Source organism: Schistocerca americana, chromosome 5 (genome assembly GCF_021461395.2).
Source record: "Schistocerca americana isolate TAMUIC-IGC-003095 chromosome 5, iqSchAmer2.1, whole genome shotgun sequence".
In the NCBI taxonomy this organism is placed as follows: domain Eukaryota; kingdom Metazoa; phylum Arthropoda; class Insecta; order Orthoptera; family Acrididae; genus Schistocerca; species Schistocerca americana.
In genome coordinates, this window is record NC_060123.1 from 127,611,177 (window position 1) to 127,633,503 (window position 22,327).

Sequence of the window (22,327 nt, forward strand, 5' to 3'; positions counted from 1 at the left end):
AGCTGATTCACCTTTGAATATTTAGCTAACATACATTCACACATCTTGGCCTCATTCCTTGCATAACATAAAGAACTCTGTAGCGTGCCGATACTTTGCCCATCGGCATAGCCTCACTGAACAGAAAGGTGTAATTCTTGTTCAAAATGACAGTGGACAGTCAGGTGTGTTGATACCTAAAGTTTGCAAAAGGATGTGCTACAGTTACTTCACTAGAGACAATGGGGGATTGTTCGTATGAAACAGTTAGTGTGTCAACACTTTACTTGGCAGGGTATGGACATCCAAATGGAACAGATAACATCACAGTGTCACGCATGTGTGGAAAATCAGTCCGGTCTGCCACAGAAATTCTCCATTTGGCCTAAGTTGCAATTGCCATAGTAACGTGTGCACATAGACTTTGCGGGACCTTTTTGCAACACTTGTTGGTTGATTGTGGTTGATTCATATAGCACATTTCCTTTTGCTGTGCCAATGAACTCGGCAACGTCACATAGTGCAATTCAGGTGTTGTCCTCTAGTTTTTGCCTCGAAGGTTTACCTGAAGTAATAGTGTTAGACAGTGGACCTCAGTTCACATAAAATGAATTTGAAACATTCTGTGAACGCGATATCAAACAGCATCTAACTAGTGCACTGTTCCATCTACAGTCAAACGGTGAAGCAGAAGGTTTTGTCAGAACCTTCAAGCCGCAGATGGCCAAACTTCGCTCTGCATACATCAGGGATGAAGCACTGCAACTGTTTCTCACCTCCTATCGGTCGCACCCAAGAGATGGACCATCGCCGGCAGAATTGCTTCACAGCCACCACCATCAGACACTGCTCCAACCAGTGCCGAAGGAAGGCCGCAAGTGCTGCCTGATATTGTCCGTTATAGGGTTTGTAGTGGCAACAGGTGGTGAGCATGAACCGAGATCGTCTGTCAACTTGGCACTTGCATGTATCTTATTGCATAGCCAACATCAAAATCAACTTTGCTTCTGTCATGTGCACGATGATCTTTTGGTGTCTCTTCCCCCAGATTCATGGATCCACAAGGCAGTGCGGCCACAGCAACTGCCAGAGGGTGTCATCACGACATCGCTGGACGACCCCATGGAGACGGAGCCTTTGCCTTCTCTCATTCTACCGAGGGAGCTGGACCTGCCCACACCACAGCTGTCACTGTTTTTTCATCTGGTTCATGGCATCAGGACCCTTCTGGTCATTTCCGGGGTATGTTTCCACCAGAGCGAGGGCCAGACAGTGAGGTAAGACTGGAAGCTTGACATCCCTGCAACCACAGCTTCTGGTCCCACAATGCACTCACACTCCTGCCTCCCCCGCCGTGTTTGCACTCCCTAGGTTTTGGGGGGGGGGGGGGGGGAGGAATGTTCCGGCTTAATGACAATCGCCGGCCCAAAGATGAAGAACACAAGAGCAGAGAAGGCTGTGAGATGACATCAGCCAATAGCACACTGATTAGGACATCACCACGACCGAAACGGCCTTTACAAGGAGAGAATATAAGCGCCGCTCCTGCCAGTGTCAGCCAGATAGTTGCAGCCCAGCACTAGCAGAGCAGACCCAGAGTAGAAGACCCATCATCCTACTTGTTATACTGAGGCTTGTGCCTTATATCAGTTGCTTACATGGACATTGTATATAGTGAAGGACACTGATTATTTGCCTGTCGCCCATCGCTTGCGACAACTCATTGTAAATCCAAAGTTAAATATTGTCAATCTACTTTATTGTAATAAAAACCATTACTGTGATTTGCTTGAATTCTTGTGTGGTTATCCGAGAAAGCAGCATCCTTTAAGCACCCTGTAAGAGACAAAAGGTTTTGGGTCACTTTGGTTATTAGGGTGCATCATTATGAAATGGTAAAACAACTATACCGCAGATGTTTCGACCATCTCTTCAGCAATCCTCTTCAGGGTGACTAAACTGCTGGACGCTGGGCATCAAGAAATTTAGTCACTCTGAAGAGGATATTAGCCATCATGGGAAATCACAAGCTCTTATGTCAACCAAGTCACAATTTGACAGCATTGGTATCATGGCTTATCAAGACTGAGGTTTATTGTTCAGTGATGATGCTGCTTGTACTGGACAGGGTCCCACAACTGCCACGTCAACGTGCAATCAAGGGGTTCAGGTGGGCCATTCTCGATGGCACTCAGCATATCGGTAGCCCAAGAGGCTTTTGCCTGATATGGCAGACACATTTTTTGCTCTGCTCGGCAGGATTGCATTTCCACATCACATTGCTTTATTCAGGAAATGGGCTTCTTTGGGAATGACAATCATCCATATTGACAGTGTAACAATGTCTGGAGCATCATGGATTGTCAGCACCGTGATTGTTGTTGTGACTTCTCTTGACGCAGCAGATGAGAGAGGCATGCCAATGGTTGTGTGCCCAACATGAGTAACATTATGTTGTTTTTCAAATCATTCCTGGTTCTGTGTACAGCATCACAATGGATGTATTCACATGTCAAGGCTCAGAGGAGAACAAACATTGTAAGAGTGCATTAGTCATTGTCATACAATATAAGCACCCAGCGTGATGGCATCGAGTCCTACTGTGTACATAACGTGGTTACCTTTGCTTCAAACAGCCGGTGATTCCATATGCGATATGTTAAAGCCAGTAGCTGTGTCCTATCTTTGAGGTCTCTGTGGTGTTCTTCAAGCTCAGTTCGACTCAAAGTTAAGTAGAATTAGAGTGCAGCTCTGATGCCAGATGCCAGCTCTGTGCATTAAATTTTGTATCCTGTATACCTATAAATTACCCACAAATATATTTTTCCTACTACACTGTATATGCACAATAAATAATATTTTGTTATTTGCAATCCTTCCTGGTGTTGTGATTCTAATGGCCATCAGTGTATTTTAAAAAGTGTTAATGAGCATGGAGGAATTAGAAAGGAAAAGTGCAGACAGAAATAAAGAATATACAGAAGCTTGTAAAGAACATAATTTGGCATTTATTAATACTGACCAATAAATAAAAACCATCAGTTTCTTATTTACTACTAGAAATGTGCCTTTCCTGAAACTTGCATTTCCCATTTTTTTACTCAGCATGTTTCTTCGCCTGAAACAGAGAATGCATCTTTCTGGTATCAACTTTGTCTATGGGGAGGACTCCAGACTCCAGGGAATAGCTGGGCTTCACTGGTGACGCAGTGTCTTGCCACAGTAACTGCCAAAGTGAAGTTCGTGTCAGCCATTGTGCAGCTCCGTAGAGCACCACCACGAGCAGCGTCATTGTTTCCACAATCACAAAATGAGAAATGGATGTCCCGATCTCCAGCCAACTGCCTTGATTGGTGACTAGGTGCAGGAAATGCATGCCCATGGCATCAGAAAAAATCATCACTATGAAGAATAACTTTTCTGTTGACACCTGTAAAAAGGAAGAATATTTATCAAAGGGCAGAACAAATGTTTGTTCATTAGTTAGAAACTAATTTGTTTTGATAATCTGAGAGCATCACTTACCCTGAGTACTACATTAATAGCACGGAATGTACAGGCAACAGTCAGAAAAGGTATGACAGTCTTCCACAGGATCAGGGCAGTCATCAGAAAGGGAGAAAAAACAGTTACAAAACACCTGACCCAGGTTGGATCAAATGAATTTAAACTGGCTATATTTCCTGTGCCAAAAAATGACAGTACTATGTAGAATAACTGAGAAATGTTAAGGAAACGATCATACCAGCCATGTTAAATGTGATGTGCACTACTAGAGTGTGGTGGGGTCCTAAGGTAGGGAAGAGAAAACCTTATCAGGAAAGGAGGTGGGTGCAATAATAATACCCCGTGGAGGCCCGGGAAAAGAATAGGCCTCCGGTATGTTCTGCCAGTCGTAAAAGGCGACGAAAAGAACAAACCACTAATAGGGCTAATCCCTCTTTTAGCGTGATTACTTGTTTCAGGACAGAACTAAAGAAGCCTTGGACAAGCGCTGTCATGGTCGGGGACAACGCTTGAACCCTATCCCGGCCACAATGGTAACGACACTGCTAGCCAACTGGAAAATGATTTAAAACCAAATAGAGGTGTTTTGCAGGATATGCTTCCTGCAACCACCCTAGAAGGAAAACAAAGACAGAGGATGAGATGGTCAGATGAAGTTAATTGACACCTCATGTTCTGTTATTACCAAGCAACAAACCTAGGAACCAACACAACTGGATACAGATCACAAGTGTACACAACATTTATTACCAGATACCCAGAATTAAAATTTTTAACAGAGCAACGACTAGCTGATCAGATCCGTGTAATAATCAAAAATAACAGGATACCCCAGTCAGAATTAGAAAACATCAAACAACAAGTACAATAAATACTGGAACAAAATAATGTGCAATCAGAAGAAGAAGAAAATACAGTAATGGACTCAAACATCCCAGAGCAAACAAACAAAGACCAATACGCGTCAATTAAACAATCAGAGGAAAACGAAATCATAAGACAGCCACCAGAACAAGCACAAATAGAACACGAAGTGACACACATTTTAGATATAGAAGAGAAATTTCAGCTGACATATATAGATTACAAAGACACAAATACAGACATTAGACCATTCTTGCATAGACCGCCTAATAACCCACAAGTCGAAACAACAATAAAAACTATCAACACAATCATACACAACAAAATAAATGAAAACACAACTATGGAAGAGTTACAACTACTGGTTTATATAGGAGCACTCACTACACTAAATATACATACTAGGCAGAGATCAGAACCAACCAACACACAGAAGAAACCCACAAAACCAGCATGGCAACCCAGGCTACAGATCAGAATAGAAAAACTAAGAAAAGACATCGGACAGCTAACACAATTTATAAGAAATGAAATGTCAGAAAAAAAAAACGAAAAAGGTTAGGTAAAATCTCACAACAAGAAGCGATAGAGCAATTAGATGAAAAGAAGCAGAAATTACAAGCATTGGCCAAACGACTTAGAAGATACAAAAAAAAGTGAAAATAGAAGGAAACAAAACCAAACATTCAACACAAACCAAAAGAAATTTTACCAGACAATAGATAACACACACATTAAAATAGACAATCCACCAAGCATAACAGACATGGAACACTTCTGGAGCAACATTTGGTCAAACCCGGTACAACATAACAGGCATGTACGGTGGATACAAGCAGAAACAGACACATACTAGATGATACCACAAATGCCTGAAATGATAATTTTGCAACATGACGTCACCCAAGCAATTAATTCTACTCACAGTTGGAAAGCCCCTGGAAAAGATAAAATAGCAAATTTCTGGCTAGAGAAGTTCACCTCAACACATTCACATCTAACTAAATTATTTAACAGTTACATTGCAGACCCATACACATTCCCTGATACACTTACACATGGTATAATTTATATGAAACCTAAAGATCAAGCAAACACAGCAAACCCAGCAAAATATCGCCCCATAACATGCCTACCAACAATATACAAAATATTAACTTCAGTCATTACACAGAAATTAATGACACATACAACACAGAACAAAATTATAAATGAAGAACAAAAAGGCTGTTGCAAAGGAGCACGAGGATGTAAAGAGCAACTGATGATAGATGCAGAGATGACATATCAAGCTAAAACTAAACAAAGGTTGCTACACTACACATACATTGATTACCAAAAAGCTTTTGATAGTGTACCCCACTCATGGTTACTACAAATATTGGAAATATACAAAGTAGATCCTAAATTGATACAGTTCCTAAACATAGTAATGAAAAACTGGAAAACCACACTTAATATCCAAACAAATTCTAATAATATCACATCACAGCCAATACAGATTAAGCGTGGAATATACCAAGGAGACTCATTAAGTCCTTTCTGGTTCTGCCTTGCTCTGAACCCACTATCCAACATGCTAAATAATACGAATTATCGATACAATATTACTGGAACATACCCACACAAAATCACACATTTGCTATACATGGATGATCCAAAACTACTGGCAGCAACAAATCAACAACTCAACCAATTACTAAAGATAACAGAAGTATTCAGCAATGATATAAATATGGCTTTTGGAACAGACAAATGTAAGAAAAATAGCATAGTCAAGGGAAAACACACTAAACAAGAAGATTACATATTGGATAACCACAGCGACTGCATAGAAGCGATGGAAAAAACAGATGCCTATAAATATCTAAGATACAGACAAAAAATAGGAATAGATAATACAAATATGAAAGAAGAACTAAAAGAAAAATATAGACAAAGACTAACAAAAACACTGAAAACAGAATTGACAGCAAGATACAAGACAAAAGCTATAAATACTTATGCTATACCAATATTGACCTACTCATTTGGAGTAGTGAAATGGAGTAACACAGACCTAGGAGCACTCAATACACTTACACGATCACAATGCCACAAATATAGAATACATCACATACATTCAGCAACAGAAAGATTCAAATTAAGCATAAAGGAAGGAGGAAGGGGATTTATCGACATAAAAAACCTACATTATGGACAGGTAGACAATTTAAGAAAATTCTTTCTAGAACGAGCAGAAACTAGCAAAATACACAAAGCAATCACTCATATAAATACATCGGCTACACCATTGCAATTTCATAACCACTTCTACAACCCTCTAGATCACATAACATCAACACATACGAAGAAAGTAAATTGGAAAAAGAAAACACTATATGGCAAGCACCCGTATCATCTAACACAGCCACACATCGATCAAGACGCATCCAACACACGGCTAAGGAAAGGCAATATATACAGTGAGACGGAAGGATTCATGATTGCAATACAGGATCAAACAATAAACACCAGATATTACAGCAAGCATATTATTAAAGATCCCAATACCACAACAGATAAATGCAGACTTTGCAAACAACAAATAGAAACAGTAGATCACATCACAAGCGGATGTACAATATTAGCAAATACAGAATACCCCAGAAGACATGACAATGTAGCAAAAATAATACATCAACAGCTTGCCTTACAACATAAACTTATAAAACAACACGTTCCCACATACAAGTATGCACCACAAAAGTACTGGAGAATGATAAATACAAATTATACTGGAACAGAACCATCATAACAGATAAAACAACACCACATAACAAACCTGACATCATACTCACCAATAAAAAGAAGAAATTAACACAACTAATCGAAATATCCCTACCCAATACAACAAATATACAAAAGAAAACAGGAGAAAAAAATTGAAAAATACACCCAACTGGCTGAGGAAGTCAAGGACATGTGGCATCAGGATAAAGTTGACATTATACCAATTACACTGTCAACTACAGGAGTCATACCACACAATATCCACCAGTACATCAATGCAATACAGCTACATCCAAACTTATATATACAACTACAGAAATCCGTAATTATTGATACGTGTTCAATCACCCGAAAGTTCCTAAATGCAATATAACATATACCATACAGTTAAAAGGAAGTCACGCTTGATCAAGGTCCGCGTCACTTCCATTGACATAACGTCTGAGAAAAGAAAGAAATAATAATAATAATAATCTCATACTGATGCATCTACCTTTTAATTTTAAAATACTGTAATATCCAGTGAGACCTGCATTCTTCATCACAATCAGTAAATTATAGGGGCACTCTACTGTATGTAGTTTGGTGATATCTGACTGCCATTTTACATTTTCCACCCTACACAAAACTTCCTTTAGCATCTTTATTCAACACACAGATAAAACACTAATACTGCCCATACTCTCTTCAGAAATGTTGTAGGAAAGTTCCTGTTGAATGTAAATACTTTAGGATTAAAGGAGACCACTCACCAAAAAGCAGAAGTGTTGAGTTGTTGACAGGCACACACAAAAGAAGGAAAACCTGCTGGCATTTGGGGTTGTCCTTTGATGAGTTCGACTAAAATACACAAAAACACACACACAAGCACACACATGCCTAGGCCACTACATGGTGCCAGCTAGACTTGGGGCTAGGAATGTGTGTGTGTGTGTGTGTGTGTGTGTGTGTGTGTGTGTGTGTGTGTGTGTGCACGCGCGCGCATTCAGGCACATCAAAGGGCAATCCCAAAAGCTAGGAAGTTTTCCTTCTTGTGTGTGTGCCTATTGATAACTCAATGATTCTGTTCCTCTTCAGAAATGAACTTTTAAATCTGTGAATAGCAAAGCACCTTGATGTTATTATATGGGAGTAAAACACTTTTGGGTCATGCAAAGCTCAAAATCCTTGTTACCACGGTCTTTCCTTTGTAGGTGTAGTGTGCCTTTCCCATGTTTAGGTTTTAAATTTTGTGGCATCATGGATATTCTGGTTCAGTCCAACCTCCTCACATGTTCCGTCAATGTCTCTCCACATTTTATTATTTAATAGCAAGTTTTAGTGTTTCCAGTCGAGACAGACGCAGCAACAGATAAGTAAACCGCTTTTGTGACATTTACGTGTTCCTAACCAGGAGTGAATTTTATATCATCTGTGTGCTTTAATAGTTTCTTGAGTTTCTGCGTGTAAATTTAAAATCTAATAGCCACAGCTCTCGCGTTTTCATTTGCGTCAGAAAGTAAACCAGTTTTGTGACATATTACAAGTTCCTTATCAGGGGCAAATTATTTAGTTTCACCTGAGTGCTTCGGTAGTTAGGTTTTTGAATATCTGTGTATTACTAGACACAGTTCGTGCGTTTTCGTCAGGGTCTACAGTAGAGTTGCATAGCATGTGCTGAAGTCCATTTATCTGCATAGTTTAGTTTTCCACGGTCTTCAGTATGAACAGGGACTGCGATTGTTGTGTGCGGATGCAAGCTGAGTTCCTGACACTTCGCTCTCAGCTTCAGCCTGTGATGGCTTTGGTTACACAGCTTGAGGCTGCAGTGGATGGGCACCACTGTTGTGGGCCGGCCGTGTGGATCCAACAGACGTCCAGCGCGTCAGAGTCCTCCGATCGGTCCTCACTGGTGGCCAATCCAGTTACTGCTCGCACTGAGGCTGACCCTCCACCTGTGGTCGAGTGGGAGGTCACCCTGGTGCGAAGCAGGCGGCGAAATACTTTCCAGGCGGCCGTATGTAAGGCCTCGCCGGTTTGTCTGACAAACAGGTTCCAGGTGCTGTCTGTGGCTGAGACTATCGCTGAGCCAGATGCTGTCGCCTGTCCTGTTTCAGAGGAAACCACTCAGCCTGCAAGATCCGGGCAACCGGAGAGGGTGGGATTATTGGTAGTTGGGAGCTCCAACGTTAGGCACGTTATGGGGTCCCTTAGGGACTTGGATGACAAGAAGGGTAAGAAAACCAATGTGCATTCCATGTGCATATCGGGTGGAATCATTACAGTTGTGGAAAGGGTCCTCCCAGATGGCATGAAGAGCACAGGGTGCAGCCAACTGCAGGTGGTTGCTCACGTCTGTACCAATTATGTGTGGTTTCGGGCAGCTAACAGAAGTGGTAAAGGCTGCCAGTCTTGCTTGCAAGATGAAAGCAGAGCTGACCATTTGCAGCATAGTCAACAGGACCGATTGCGGACCTCTGGTACTAAGCTGAGTGGAGGGTCCGAATCAGAGGCTCAGTAGGTTCTGCGACCATGTAGGCTGCAGATTCCTCGACTTGTGCCAAAGGGTGGTTGGGTTTCGGGTTCCGCTGAATAGGTTCACTATTCACAGGAGGCAGCTACACGGGTAGCAGGGGCTGTGTGGCGTGGACTGGACAGTTTTTTGGGTTAGAGGGTCTCGGGAAAACACAAGAAGGGCTTCAGTCACAAAGAGAGCAGGCTCAACACAGGAAGAATGTAGATACACGAACCATTGGTATAACAGTTGTAAATTTTTGTAGCTGTGTTGGGAAAGTACCAGAGCTCCAAGCCCTAATAGAAAGCACTGAGGCTCAAATTGTTATAGGCACTGAAAGCTGGCTAAAGCCGGATATAAGCTCAGCTGAAATTTTTTCAAAGAACCTAACGGTGTTTCGAAAGGATGGGCTAAACACTGTTGGCGGAGGCGTGTTTGCTGCTGTCAGAAGTAGCTTAACTTGTCGCGAAATTGAAGTAGATACTGCCTGTGAGTTAGTATGGGCTGAGGTCACTGTTGGCAACTGGAATAAAATAATAATTGGATCCTTTTACCGACCTCCAAATTCAGATGATACAGTTGCTGAAAGGTTCAAAGGAAACTTGAGTTTGATTTCAAACACGTACCGGACTCATACGATAATAGTTGGTGGTGACTTTAATTTACCCTCAATATGTTGGCGAAAATATATGTTTAATTCTGGAGGTATGCATAAAATATCATCCGAAATTGTGCTAAAAAGAAATCTCTGAAAATTATTTCGAGCAGTTAGTTCATGAGCCCACGCGAATAGTAAATGGTTGTGAAAACGCACTTGACCTCTTAGCAACAAATAGTCCTGAGTTAATAACGAGCATCAAAACCGATTCAGGGATTAGTGAACACAGGGTTGTCGTAGCAAGACTGAGTATTGTAATCCCCAAATCCCTGAAAAATAAGCAAAAAATATACCTATTCAAAAAAGCATATAAAAACTCACTTGACGCCTTCCTTAGAGACAATCTCCACTCATTCCAAATTAATAATATAAGTGTAGACCAGATCTTGCTTAAATTCAAAGAAATAGTATCAGCAGCAATTGAAAGATTTGTACCAAATAAATTAACAAACAATGGAGCTGATCCTCCTTGGTATACAAAAAGTGTTAGAACACTGTTGCGGAAACAATGAAACAAACATACCAAATTTAAACAGATGCAAAATCCCCAAGATTGGCGATCTTTTACAGAAGCTCAAAATTTAGCAGGGACTTTAATGCGAGATGCCTATAACAGTTTCCACATGAAACGTTGTTTCGAAACCTGGCAGAAAATCCAAAGAGATTCTGGTCGTATGTGAAGTATGTTAGCGACAAGAAACAATCAATGCCTTCTCTGCACGATAGCAATGAAGATACTATCAAAGACAGTGCTGCCAAAGCACAGTTACTAAACACAGTCTTCCAAAATGCCTTCACAAAAGAAGACAAAGTAAATACTCCAGAATTCGAATCAAGAACAGCTGCCAACATGAGTAACATAGAAGTAAATATCCTTGGAGTAGTGAAGCAACTTAAATCAGTTAATAAAAGTAAGTCTTCTGGTCCAGACTGTATACGAATTAGGTTCCTTTTGGAGTATGCTGATGCATTAGCTCCATACTTAACAATCATATACAACCATTCGCTCGACGAAAGATCTGTACCCAAAGACTGGAAAGTTGCACAGGTCACACCAACATTAAAGAAAGGTAGTATGAGTAATCCATTAAATTACAGGCCCATTTCATTAATGTTGATATGTAGCAGGATTTTAGAACATATATTATGTTTGAACATTATGAATTACCTCGAAGAAAACTGTCTATTGACACACAGTCAACGTGGGTTTAGAAAACATCATTCCTGTGAAACACAACTAGCTCTTTATTCACACGAAGTGTTGAGTGCTACTGACAAGGGATTTCAGATTGATTCCGTATTTCTGGATTTTCGGAAGGCTTTTGACACTGTACTACACAAGCGGATCGTAGTGAAATTGTGTACTTATGGAATATCATCTCAGTTATGTGACTGGATTTGTGATTTTCTGTCAGTGAGGTCATAATTCATAAATTCCAATCACCAACTTTCTCCTTCGAATGCGAAAATATTTTGTTGACACCGACCTACATAGGGAGGAAAGATCACCACGATAAAATAAGGGAAATCAGAGCTCGTATGGAAAGATATAGATGTTCATTCTTTCTGTGCGCTATACGAGATTGGAATAATACAGAATTGTGAAGGTGGTTCAATGAACCCTCTGCCAGGCACTTAAATGTGATTTGCAGAGCATCCATGTAGATGTAGATGTAGATGTAGATGTAGATGTAGAGTTGTATTTTGATGACTGAAATAGAGTCCTTCTACACTTGCCCAGAGTGGTGCTTTCGCTGCCTATGACCCAGACACACATTTTATTCTATATTTTGTGTTTCTCAATCTGTGCCTGTGTGCAGGACTGGGTGTTATAGGATTCTGGAACTGTTGAACAATATAAGAGCTGACTGGCCTTGGAGGGAAGGTTTCCCTGGCTACTTTGTCTCCCGGAGCCCTCATGGACATTTGTTTTCCAATGTCTATGCTGTTTCTCAACACATCACACACATATTTCATAATCCACAAAATAATTGTAGAGGACACTTTGTACCAGTATTTTAGATTTTCTGCCCTGTTCCGTGCACATACTGAGTGAGACGAAACGATCTGTCTGTACTCCTCTACATGTGACTTAACCTCTCTTATCTTATTCTCATGATCCTTAGTCATGATGTATGCTGGTGGCAGCATAACGGTCACACAGTCTTCCTCAAACGCCAATTCTCCATATTTACTGAACAGAATTTTGCAAGAACAATGTCACTATTTTTCCAAGAGTTCAGATTTCAAATCTCTGAGAATATATCTACACTTTTGTATACGGTGTGCTGACCTGGAACGATCCTAGCAGTATGTCTCTGTATTCATTTTGTGTCTGCTGTCGTATATATATTTCATAAGGGCTCCAAACACCAGAGCAGCAATACTCCAGAATTGATTACACTAGCATTTTACACCTTTACAGATGCACAGCACATTCCCATAGCTCTGCCAACAGATCCAAGTAATCCATTCACCACCCCTCCTACAGATTTTAAGTAATCATCCCGTTTCATATTGCTTCCTACTATTATTGGTCTTCCTAAATATTTTATGATGTGAGGCCTTCCAAATGTTAAGCAGTAATCTTATAAGTGGCTACTACTAGGTTCTTTCCATTTGCTGAATGTTTTTCCACATTCAAAGGGGTCTGCAATTTATTACACCAAGTGGAAATTATCACCACGCCTTTTTGCATTTCTGTACAATTGCCCAACAGAATAATTTCTGTAGACAGTACAATCATCAGTAAACAATTTTATAGTGTTCCCGATTCTATTTAGTACATTGTTTAAATATATTGACAACATTAAAGGATTTATTATGTTTCCTTGGGACACTCCCAGTGTTAATTTAATTTCTGTTGCGCACTCAACTTATAGTACAAAATATGAGTTCCATTAGGTAAAAGTTTATCAAGCAAATCGTACACCTGGAATGATACATTAAATGTACATCTCATCATTGATTACTGGCTCTATTGGATGACTCAGTGAGATCTTAATAAATTGAGTACCGAACGCTAAGCCTCGCTTTCATTGAAACGTCCATCCATGTTTGTAAGATTTTCTGCAATACTTTCTTGCCAGACTTGTTAACTATGTTGTTCCAGGAACTCAAAGGCTGCTATATGGTCCACCTTGTTTTGTAATTCTGCTCCAAGAATTGTTCTGTGACAGCTGACTGCTTGACTGTTTCTACTGGGTGTGTCATTGATGTCTCTGGCATCTGTAATCTAGTCTTGTAATTGTCTGTTGTCTCGAATAAGACTGTGGACTGTGGCATTCACCTGGTATTTAGGTGCCTAGATCACTTTTAACACTACAAAACAGACATTTTATCTTCATCGGTTGGAGTGAAATGCATTTTATGCCGAGTTTCCACATGAATTAACCAATTTCCCCACAGATAAGACCGGCATAGCGACATATCATCGCTGAATCATGCCCAAAACCACCTCAGAAATCACATTTATTTATTTTCTCAACTAGTTCAGTGGATATTAATTTCTTGTTTCATATTTTCATTTCTTTTTCATTTCAGTATCAAGCACTGTGGCTGCATCATTATGACACTGGACTTGCCTTCAGAAGGAGGAAGCTTGAAACTCCTGTCCAGCTATCCATGTTAAGGGTTTTCTGTTGTTTCTCTAAACAATTTAATGCAAACGCTGACAGGGCCCCATTGAATGATCTCACCATTGATGAGACATGAAACTACGATTTTTCTTCCTTCTTCCTACCCAGCATTATATATCTTTTAAGCACACTCTATTCACCCGGCCTGCTCTTTTGCTATTACCGAGTGAGGTGGTGCAGTGGACTCATATTCGGGAGGACAACAATTGAAACCTGCATCCGGCCCTCCTAGTTTATATTTCTGTGATTTCCCCAAATCACTTCAGGAAAATGTTTGGACAGTTCCTTTGAAAGAGTATGGCCAATTTCCATCCCCTTCCTTTGCTAATCCAAGCTTGTGCTCCACCTCTAATCACCACAATGTCGATGGGACGTTAAACACTAATCTCCTTCTTCTAATCCTCCTCCTCCCTTTTGCTTGTGTTCAACATCCTCACTATAAACTCAGAGAATCTAAAAGCAAATTGCTGAAAAGAAGGGGAAGCTTAAGGAACTAGTATTTGAGGTATAACATTCAACAATTCTTCTACTTACATTGTATGTCTCATTTAGCGATCATGAGAACAAGGTACCAGTAACAGATTGCATAATGTGTCATTCCACAGACACACGATTAGAAACAGATTGGCTAATATTAGCATGTAGTACCTTTTGCCAGATATTCTACAGTAGTTTGTGGATTTACAGGGTGCCTGATAGCCGAAACTGCCCAGTACCTATTCTCCTAAAAGGATCGGCAACCCCTCAAATACTGAAGCATTATGGGTTTGCATAAGTACAATGCATTGCCTCCTCAGACTGCGTCAATCACGACAATAACAACAGATGGCAGGACAAGCGTCACCAGAGGTCCTGTGTGCCAGGGAGCTATTTCCTCCACCGTGTCATGTGTGCAGAACTGGATCGATACGAATTCCGCCATGCCCCAGCTATACAGGTTGGCACAAGCAGTTTCATACACCTAAGCACAGGTCAATTCATGTGCCGACTCTTAGAAGTCTGTCAGTCAGAGCCACGTTGGAAGCCACCACAGTGGTAACTACGACTTTCTAGTGATTTCATGAGACGCACCTGTCAGCTAACTATGCCGAATGCTCAACCTCTGTCATTTGGGATTATCAGTGGCAAAGTCTTCAAGTCCCACTACATTTATTCACTGTGTGTTCCAGGCATGTACCTATTAGCGTCTGAGTAGTTGTATTATTTTTTACTGAGAAGTGTTTTCTTTTGTTTGTTAAGTCTCTCTACTTTGGTTGAAATAAACCTTTGTTCTTGCTGATCTGCGTCTGATTAATTCTTATCACGCAACTTCCCACAGGAGATATAGCACATATAAAACCCCTTAAGTTACAGGTCAGTTGACAATATCAAAGTGAGATTTTCAGCAAAATACATATAGTGTGGCACACATTTGTTTTAGGCAATTAACATTATTACCTCTTGTATCAACCAGAGGAGGAAGAAAGATTCGAGGTTTAACACCCCTTCGATGGCAAGGCCATTATAGACAGACTACGAAGCTCAGGTTGCGAAAGCATGGGGAAGGAAATCAGCTCTGTCCTCCTCAAAGCAAACATCTTGGCACTAATCTAAATCAGTGTAGGGAAACCATGGAAAACCTAAATCTCAAAGACAGAACAGAGATCTGAGCTGCTATCCTATCAAAGAAGAATCTAGTGTCTTACCTCAGCACCACCTTGCTCGATATACTGAATGAGTTACTGATGTGAGTCATAATAGAAATATTTAGGTATAACACTATAATGTAAACAACAAAAACTGATGTGAGTGATAATAGAAATATTTAGGTGTACTACTACAATGTAAACAAAAAAAAACTTGTTTCCTGTGCACTTTTCTTGTGCTTTTGACACGTTCCACATCATAACAGTTTTCCGTGCTATTGATCAATGGAACATGTAACTAACTAACTAACTAATTAACTTTCCTCATGGAGCCATATGTCTTTTTCTAAATGGAATAGTGTGTGTGCATGAACATGCAAACACCCGAGCAAGCACGCGTGCACGCGCGCGCCGCGCCCACACACACACACACACACACACACACACACACACACACACAAAAAACTGGAACATGAAACATGAAAGCTAATGTGAATTTTGCATCGCAATGGTATTTGTAGACCAACCATTGTTTATCTGCAAGTGAGAGTTGCCTGTTTACAATTTTTTTGCTGTCTCCATTATGGGGATTAATTATTTATAAAAAGGATACAAAAATAAATGCTCGTCGGAAGTCACCTGATGAAACTGCTGCAGAATTTTTTCTGTTCACAGAATAATCTAGAAATGTGCACTGGAGAAGCTGAAAAGGAATGGAAAACATAAGATAAGAACTCAAAGAAATGAAAATTACACAGGAATACAAACAATACAGTGTTAAATTACAAATTACTAGAGGCATCAAATTAAAAAATCTTCTAAATTGTAATTTAACACACTTGGTGCTTAGCATGAGTGATGAGTGCTCGGTTTGACATTTCTCTCCCAATGTCAGAACCAAAGTTTCTGTACATGTTGACAGTATCTATGATTCTAATCTTTGTCTTCTACACACTAGTGTATCTCGTGAATGCTAGTTGTTTCCCGATGATGAGCCAATAAACAGTAAATCGGTTTGAAATAAACAATTAGCAATAGAACATAAATGGAATTTGTTTGTTTTCTCAATCTTAAAAGCAGTTTCTACTTTCATAGATGTTTAATAAGCTTATTAGCAACTGGACTGTAAGTCTCTCTTTCATAATCTGAACGACCAACTTCTGGACTCCAAAACTACTGCAATTATTAAAATAAACACTAAATGGAACAAAATGTAAAAAGCCCATGTGTGTGTGTGTGTGTGTGTGTGTGTGTGTGTGTGTGTGTGTAGAAAAATGAAGCCAGGTCTCAAGTCTGGAATTCAAAAGCAAGCACAAGTAATCAAGCCTGTGCTGTTCTGTTCAGCAGCATAAGTAGTGGCAGTGACACGGGCTCCACATCTGTCCACAAGTTATGTATGGGAGGGGGTTCAGGGGGCACACTACAATAAGAATCAGGTCAGCTGTAAGAAAACATACACGCTCACTCTGGTAAACCTTCTCTTGATTACTTATGAAGGAATTAATCTAGCTCAGTAGTGGGAATTCCTGGATTGGGTAATATCTAAAATAAGGAAAAGGCAATTACTCATCTGTAGCGGCCACGGCCATGGGACTGTGCGCTGTGTCTGTATGGTTGTGTGTGTGAAAGTGTGTACTTTTGCTAGAGAATAAGCAAGTGCTTGAAAGCTGGTGTGAACATCGTTTCTTGTTACATGTTTCTGTGCTTCATGTGTTGGTCCATTGTCAGTAAAGAATAACATTGATTTCCTGATCTCAATGCATCAAGACTGTTGTTTATTTCAGAGATAGTCTCTTGTTAAATCATGGCGGTATGTCACACACATTCTTAATTTTATTTATTCTAAATCTCTGAACAGTTATGTTCTATTTTTTTAAAATGTTGTTTATATGTAATAGATACATTTGGATGGCTACTTCACACTTTGTAACTTAATTATACTAATCTGATTATTGTGTTTGGTTTTCACACAGATGCTGTGGTGTAATAATATAGAACTTTAACCCTCGCAATACCAGTGGGGGCGGAACATGCGTAAAGTCGCGCCAGTGGTGTGTTGGAGCAAAACGCTTTTGACATCCCTGCACACACCGGTGTTTAATGTATAGCTGTCAGAAGTTTAATTGCTGTATGTCTGTTAATTAATGTTCAGTGTTATATTGAGAAAAATGTTGTGTTGCACAGTTTGAGAATTTCGTGTTGGCAGAGTCAGAGGAGTAACACGTCTGCATTAAATTTTGCATGAAACTCAAGAAAATGTTTACCAAGGCACACGAAGTGCTGCAGGAAGCCTGCAGTGATGAGTGCTTGATGTTATAAACGGTTCATACAGTTTAAAAATGGCCAGATGGAAGTTAAAGATGATGCTCATGTCAGAAACGTCAATGAAATTGTGCATGCCAATTTAAGACTGACTGTCCAAGAGACTGCAGAAGAATGTAACACTTCAGTTGGATCATGTCATAATATCCTGACACAGCATCTTGGAATGCATCATGTTGCCACCAAGTTCATCCCACGGCTCAAGAGATGAAACCAGAAAGACCTTCGCCTCACAGTCTCTGAAGGGTTTTTGGAATGCGCAAATAAGAAACCCACATGTTGAACCATCAGCAGCTAAACTCATGTGTTGCTGATGAGGTAACGCTACCGAACTGTGTGTCTACAACCAACTTGGCTGTCCAATAGGGAGGGTTGGAGGCGGTCACATGGGGGTGGAACCGTGGCCAGCTGCCGGGAGCAGACAAGCCGTCCGCTCTCTTCTGCTGGCAGCTTCCGACCCGACCAGACGCTCTCCTCTCCTGCCCTCTTGGGCAGCAGCCCATTCAGTTTCGGCGACTTCTCTAGGCTTGCTTTTTTTTTTTATGGGATTAAACATTCATGCATTTCAAATATATTTGATTTTTCACCTCAACGGGTGCCCACTGCTTTCCCTTCCTTGCCAATACTGACACATTAACATCTGATGTCAGATGTGGGGTCGTTCGTCTTTAGGCCCGTTTTATTAACCTAACTGCATACCCGATGAAGCTGCCAGTAGTAGTTTGTGCATGACATGCCAGATGCAATGCGCAATAACAAGCGCACACATTTGTGGTTCGCCACGCAGCCTTCTGCTGTTTCAGCGTTCCTAACATCTGCCACAGCGAATGCCAAGCACTTCACTGCGTCACACTGCCATTCCCAGGCAGTCCGGTGGTACGCCACGCTGCGGGTAGCCGCCTTCTACGCTGCTCCGATGTAGCATGGTCGCATGTTCCGGCCACGTGCCGCATGTTCCGGCTGACTAGCTGAGGCATGTCGCACAGCCATCAACACTGCCGACATAATCTTCGCTGTTTTTTTCTGCCACTGTCATCCAACGAGATGCAGCCGTCGATGACCTACAATTGCCGCAACTACGGCTCCTGTAAGTTCATTGTTCAGTTTTTCTTTGCCGCCGCCTCCTTGCTGTCGAGTGTCGGCCCTTTTTTTTGTGATCTAATTTTAAAGTTTTCGGCAAGCACTAGGTGTCCTGACATTATAACCATGCCCCAAACCCGTAGTACCACCACTGGCTAACGGAACTCCCCACCCATGGAAAAGCCAGATGCAGTAGATGCCCTTCGAGCAGAAATTGATAGATTAATGTTAAGGAAGATAGAATTAACAGAAGAATGCCAAAAATTGACTCAAACCAAGTCTGCCGATCTAAGTATGTTAGAAACACACCCTGCTGTGCCGCAAATGACGGCTGCAAGCACCTCCAGTAGCACAGTACCCCAGCCATACATTGCAACTTTGACTAACGGTTTCCCTTCAGTTGATTTCATTCCAACATTTTCCGGAAAAACCTAATGAGCAAATAAATTCCTTTCTACAAACTGTCCGAGATGTAGGCTGTACTTGCACTTGGCCAAACGATTTCTTATTAATTGTACTCCATCTTAAACTGTCAGGCAACACCCGTACCTATATCAAATCAGTTCACACCCTTAGGGACACCACCTCTTTTGCCACGTTAGAAGGTGGGTTGAAATAGAGATATTCGGACAGGCTTGACACCTGCTATTACAGAGACAAATTGTCCACCCTCTACGAGAAGCAAGGGGAGGATGTAGAGGCATTTGCTGACCAAATCTGCACTGTGGCTTGCCGCGTTTACATGCTGGGTTTGGACCCCATCTGTAACGAGGTGTTAATTGAGCAGGTAGAAGCCCACTCAAATGACATATTTATATGAGGAAGCAACCTGTATGTTGAGGAGAGGTAAAGATAACATCACCCACCTCGTTGCACGATGCCACACGACTTGCAATGTTGCAAGAGGAGGCAGCGCATTTTATTGGCAGTTCGGTTCGTTCGAACAAACAACCGCGTCCAATTTTTAAATACGAACAGTCATGCCAACACTGCCGAAGGGCAGGCCATGCTGATGCGCAGTGCCATGCACCTTATTGTTCTTGGTGTGGAACCATAGGGCATATGAGTAAAATCTGCCCACAGAATCTGGGAAACAGGGACCCCTCGCACAACCAGCAGAGGGAACAATTCACCAACAATCCACCATGACCCCAAAATCATCCGCGAAACGGTCAGGGGGCAAGTCATGGTGCCAGACCGTGCCCCCTGGAAAATTCATGCACCCAGTCCACCACGGTGTCGTAAATGAGGCAGTGAATATCCTCCTCAACAGCAAAGTTCGAGGAAAGAATGTAAGAGTGCTTGTCAACATGGGAGCACCAACCAGCGTATTATTCGTGGGACATGGGGACAGACGAGTGTTAAAACCACCCCGTCACCACATTAACGGTCAGAGTGACGAGATCATCATACCTGCTGGGTACTGCCAAGTTCAAATGAAAATTGGAGCTAGTCACTACCCTTTTGACATGGACGTAATTTGAAAACGAAGGCAAGATTTTGATGTCATCCTGGGGAGTGATTTTCTCCACCACAAACAGAGTGTAGTAGGTTACAGAACGCAAACTGCCCATCTCGGTGAGGAAACCCACCGCTTCGGTGGCCCTCACGTCGTTCCGTCACAAGGTACTTGTGAAACACAGCCGCTTCCACAGGTTCCTTCCACGCAAACATGGGCGTTACGTACAACTACCTCTGTCAGAACCAGTGGTGGCATGAGTTGCATTTTCTCTGGCTTGGGGTCAAACACTGCAAACTGCCAATAACAGCCGTATTGGTGGACCCTCTCCATCAAAACGATGTCCTTGACAGATTACAGGTACATGTTAAATGTGGCTTAATGACAGCGGAAGTGCAGGGAAAGAAATTTTATGTTCCCATCTGTTTGGACAATTTTGGAATGAAGGAGGTAGAAATTCCTAGGAGCACCATTACAGCTAGTGGCCACGAGATCGAAGAAAACCTCCCTGCACAAGAGAAGCCAAAACCTAACTGAAAACAATGGCTTCCAGAATGCAGCATATGTCATATTGCTTCCATGCTCAGAGACAAATTCAAAGATAAGTTAGCTCATCTGCCTGCGGCTGACCAAAACAAATTGTACTCCGACTTGGAAGAACACTCCTGTTTATTCGAGGAAAGGCGTTATTTGCCAGCTACTGACCTTGTTTACCATGAAATTCCCACTGGAGGTGCAAGGCCCATTGCGCAGAAACCATATAGAATACTATATCACCTCCAGCCTGTGCAGTGGCCCGGTGTAATGTTAAGTGTTTTCGTGGACTTACTTGTTGAAGAATGCTGGTTCTGCTTTCTTGCAGCGCCGATGTCTTGTGCTAGCACCGGACGCTTCTCCGAAGAGTTCACTGCTAGGAAGGGGAAATTTTCACTCTCTTGCTCTCTCTCTTTCTTCTTATTTAAAAAATACGCTACTCTTGGAATATCATTCAATGCAGCAGAACATATTTATTTCCACTTTGTACAAAAAAAAAACTAAACTTTATTACGTAAGCCCATACATTACCAGGCACCCAGAATCAGTTAATTACACATTTTTGAACACAATTAATACATAAGTTTTTATCACGGCTGACTATCCACGTCCAGTCCATGTACTCTCAATGGCAGTTCAACATCTAATAAACAGTCACTATCTCGAGTCACTCCATTTGTTTTTCAACAATACAAAGCTATATTACTCTTTGCAGCCGGCCACAGAGCTTCCAGGCCGTATTTAATTATTCTTGCCAGGTCGCGCTGAACACTTGCCAGCGCCGATGAATTATCTCCCTTCCAGTTTCGCCTGCACAAACAAGAAATGGGAGCAGTATCCCATGCTCATCCTTAGGCCCTGCTTTAAAATAACGCGTGTTCGAAACGGCTGGAACACAAGTGTCTCCAGACTTTCGTAAAATTCTGGGGGCACTACACCTGTTTGGAGGAAACTATCCAACAGCAGCTAGAGGCAGGGATAATACAACCCTCCGCCAGTCCCTGGTCGTCCCCAATCAACGTGGTCCCAAAGAAATCAATCAATGGAGAGAAGACCTACCATCTTTGCGTCGATATGAGAGCAATAAATAAGGTAACCATCCCTGATACTTACCCTCTCCCCCGTATCGACAAAACACTGGACAGGTTAGGAAATTGCAAATACTTCGCTATCCTTGATATGAAGAGTGGGTACCACCAAATACCAATTGCACCACAGGACAGGCCAAAAACAGTGTTTGTAGTTCCCTCCAGTCCATATGAATTTCTGAGAATGCCATTCGAGGTGCGCAACACGCCAGCCACTTTCCAATGCTTTGCCAACTTACTGCTACAAGGGCTGAAACCCACAATGTGTTTAGTTTATCTAGATGAGATCATTGTCTTTTCCAGAACC

The 22,327-nt window shown here is 41.5% G+C and overlaps 1 protein-coding gene across 2 annotated transcripts in view; it reads right to left on the reverse strand.

Annotated features, from left to right (window-relative positions):
* Positions 1 to 2,964: 2,964 nt before the first annotated feature.
* The window catches only part of LOC124615630 (GPI ethanolamine phosphate transferase 1), a 264,269-nt gene continuing 244,906 nt past the window's right edge, over positions 2,965 to 22,327 (reverse strand). For both annotated transcript variants that reach the window (XM_047143638.1, XM_047143639.1), the window contains 3 exons: positions 16,151 to 16,240; positions 3,505 to 3,696; positions 2,965 to 3,409 (listed from right to left, as the gene is read on the reverse strand). In XM_047143638.1, the coding sequence (XP_046999594.1) occupies positions 3,077 to 3,409; positions 3,505 to 3,696; positions 16,151 to 16,240 (615 nt within the window). In that variant the 3' untranslated portion in view covers positions 2,965 to 3,076. The remainder of the gene's footprint in view (positions 3,410 to 3,504; positions 3,697 to 16,150; positions 16,241 to 22,327) is intronic.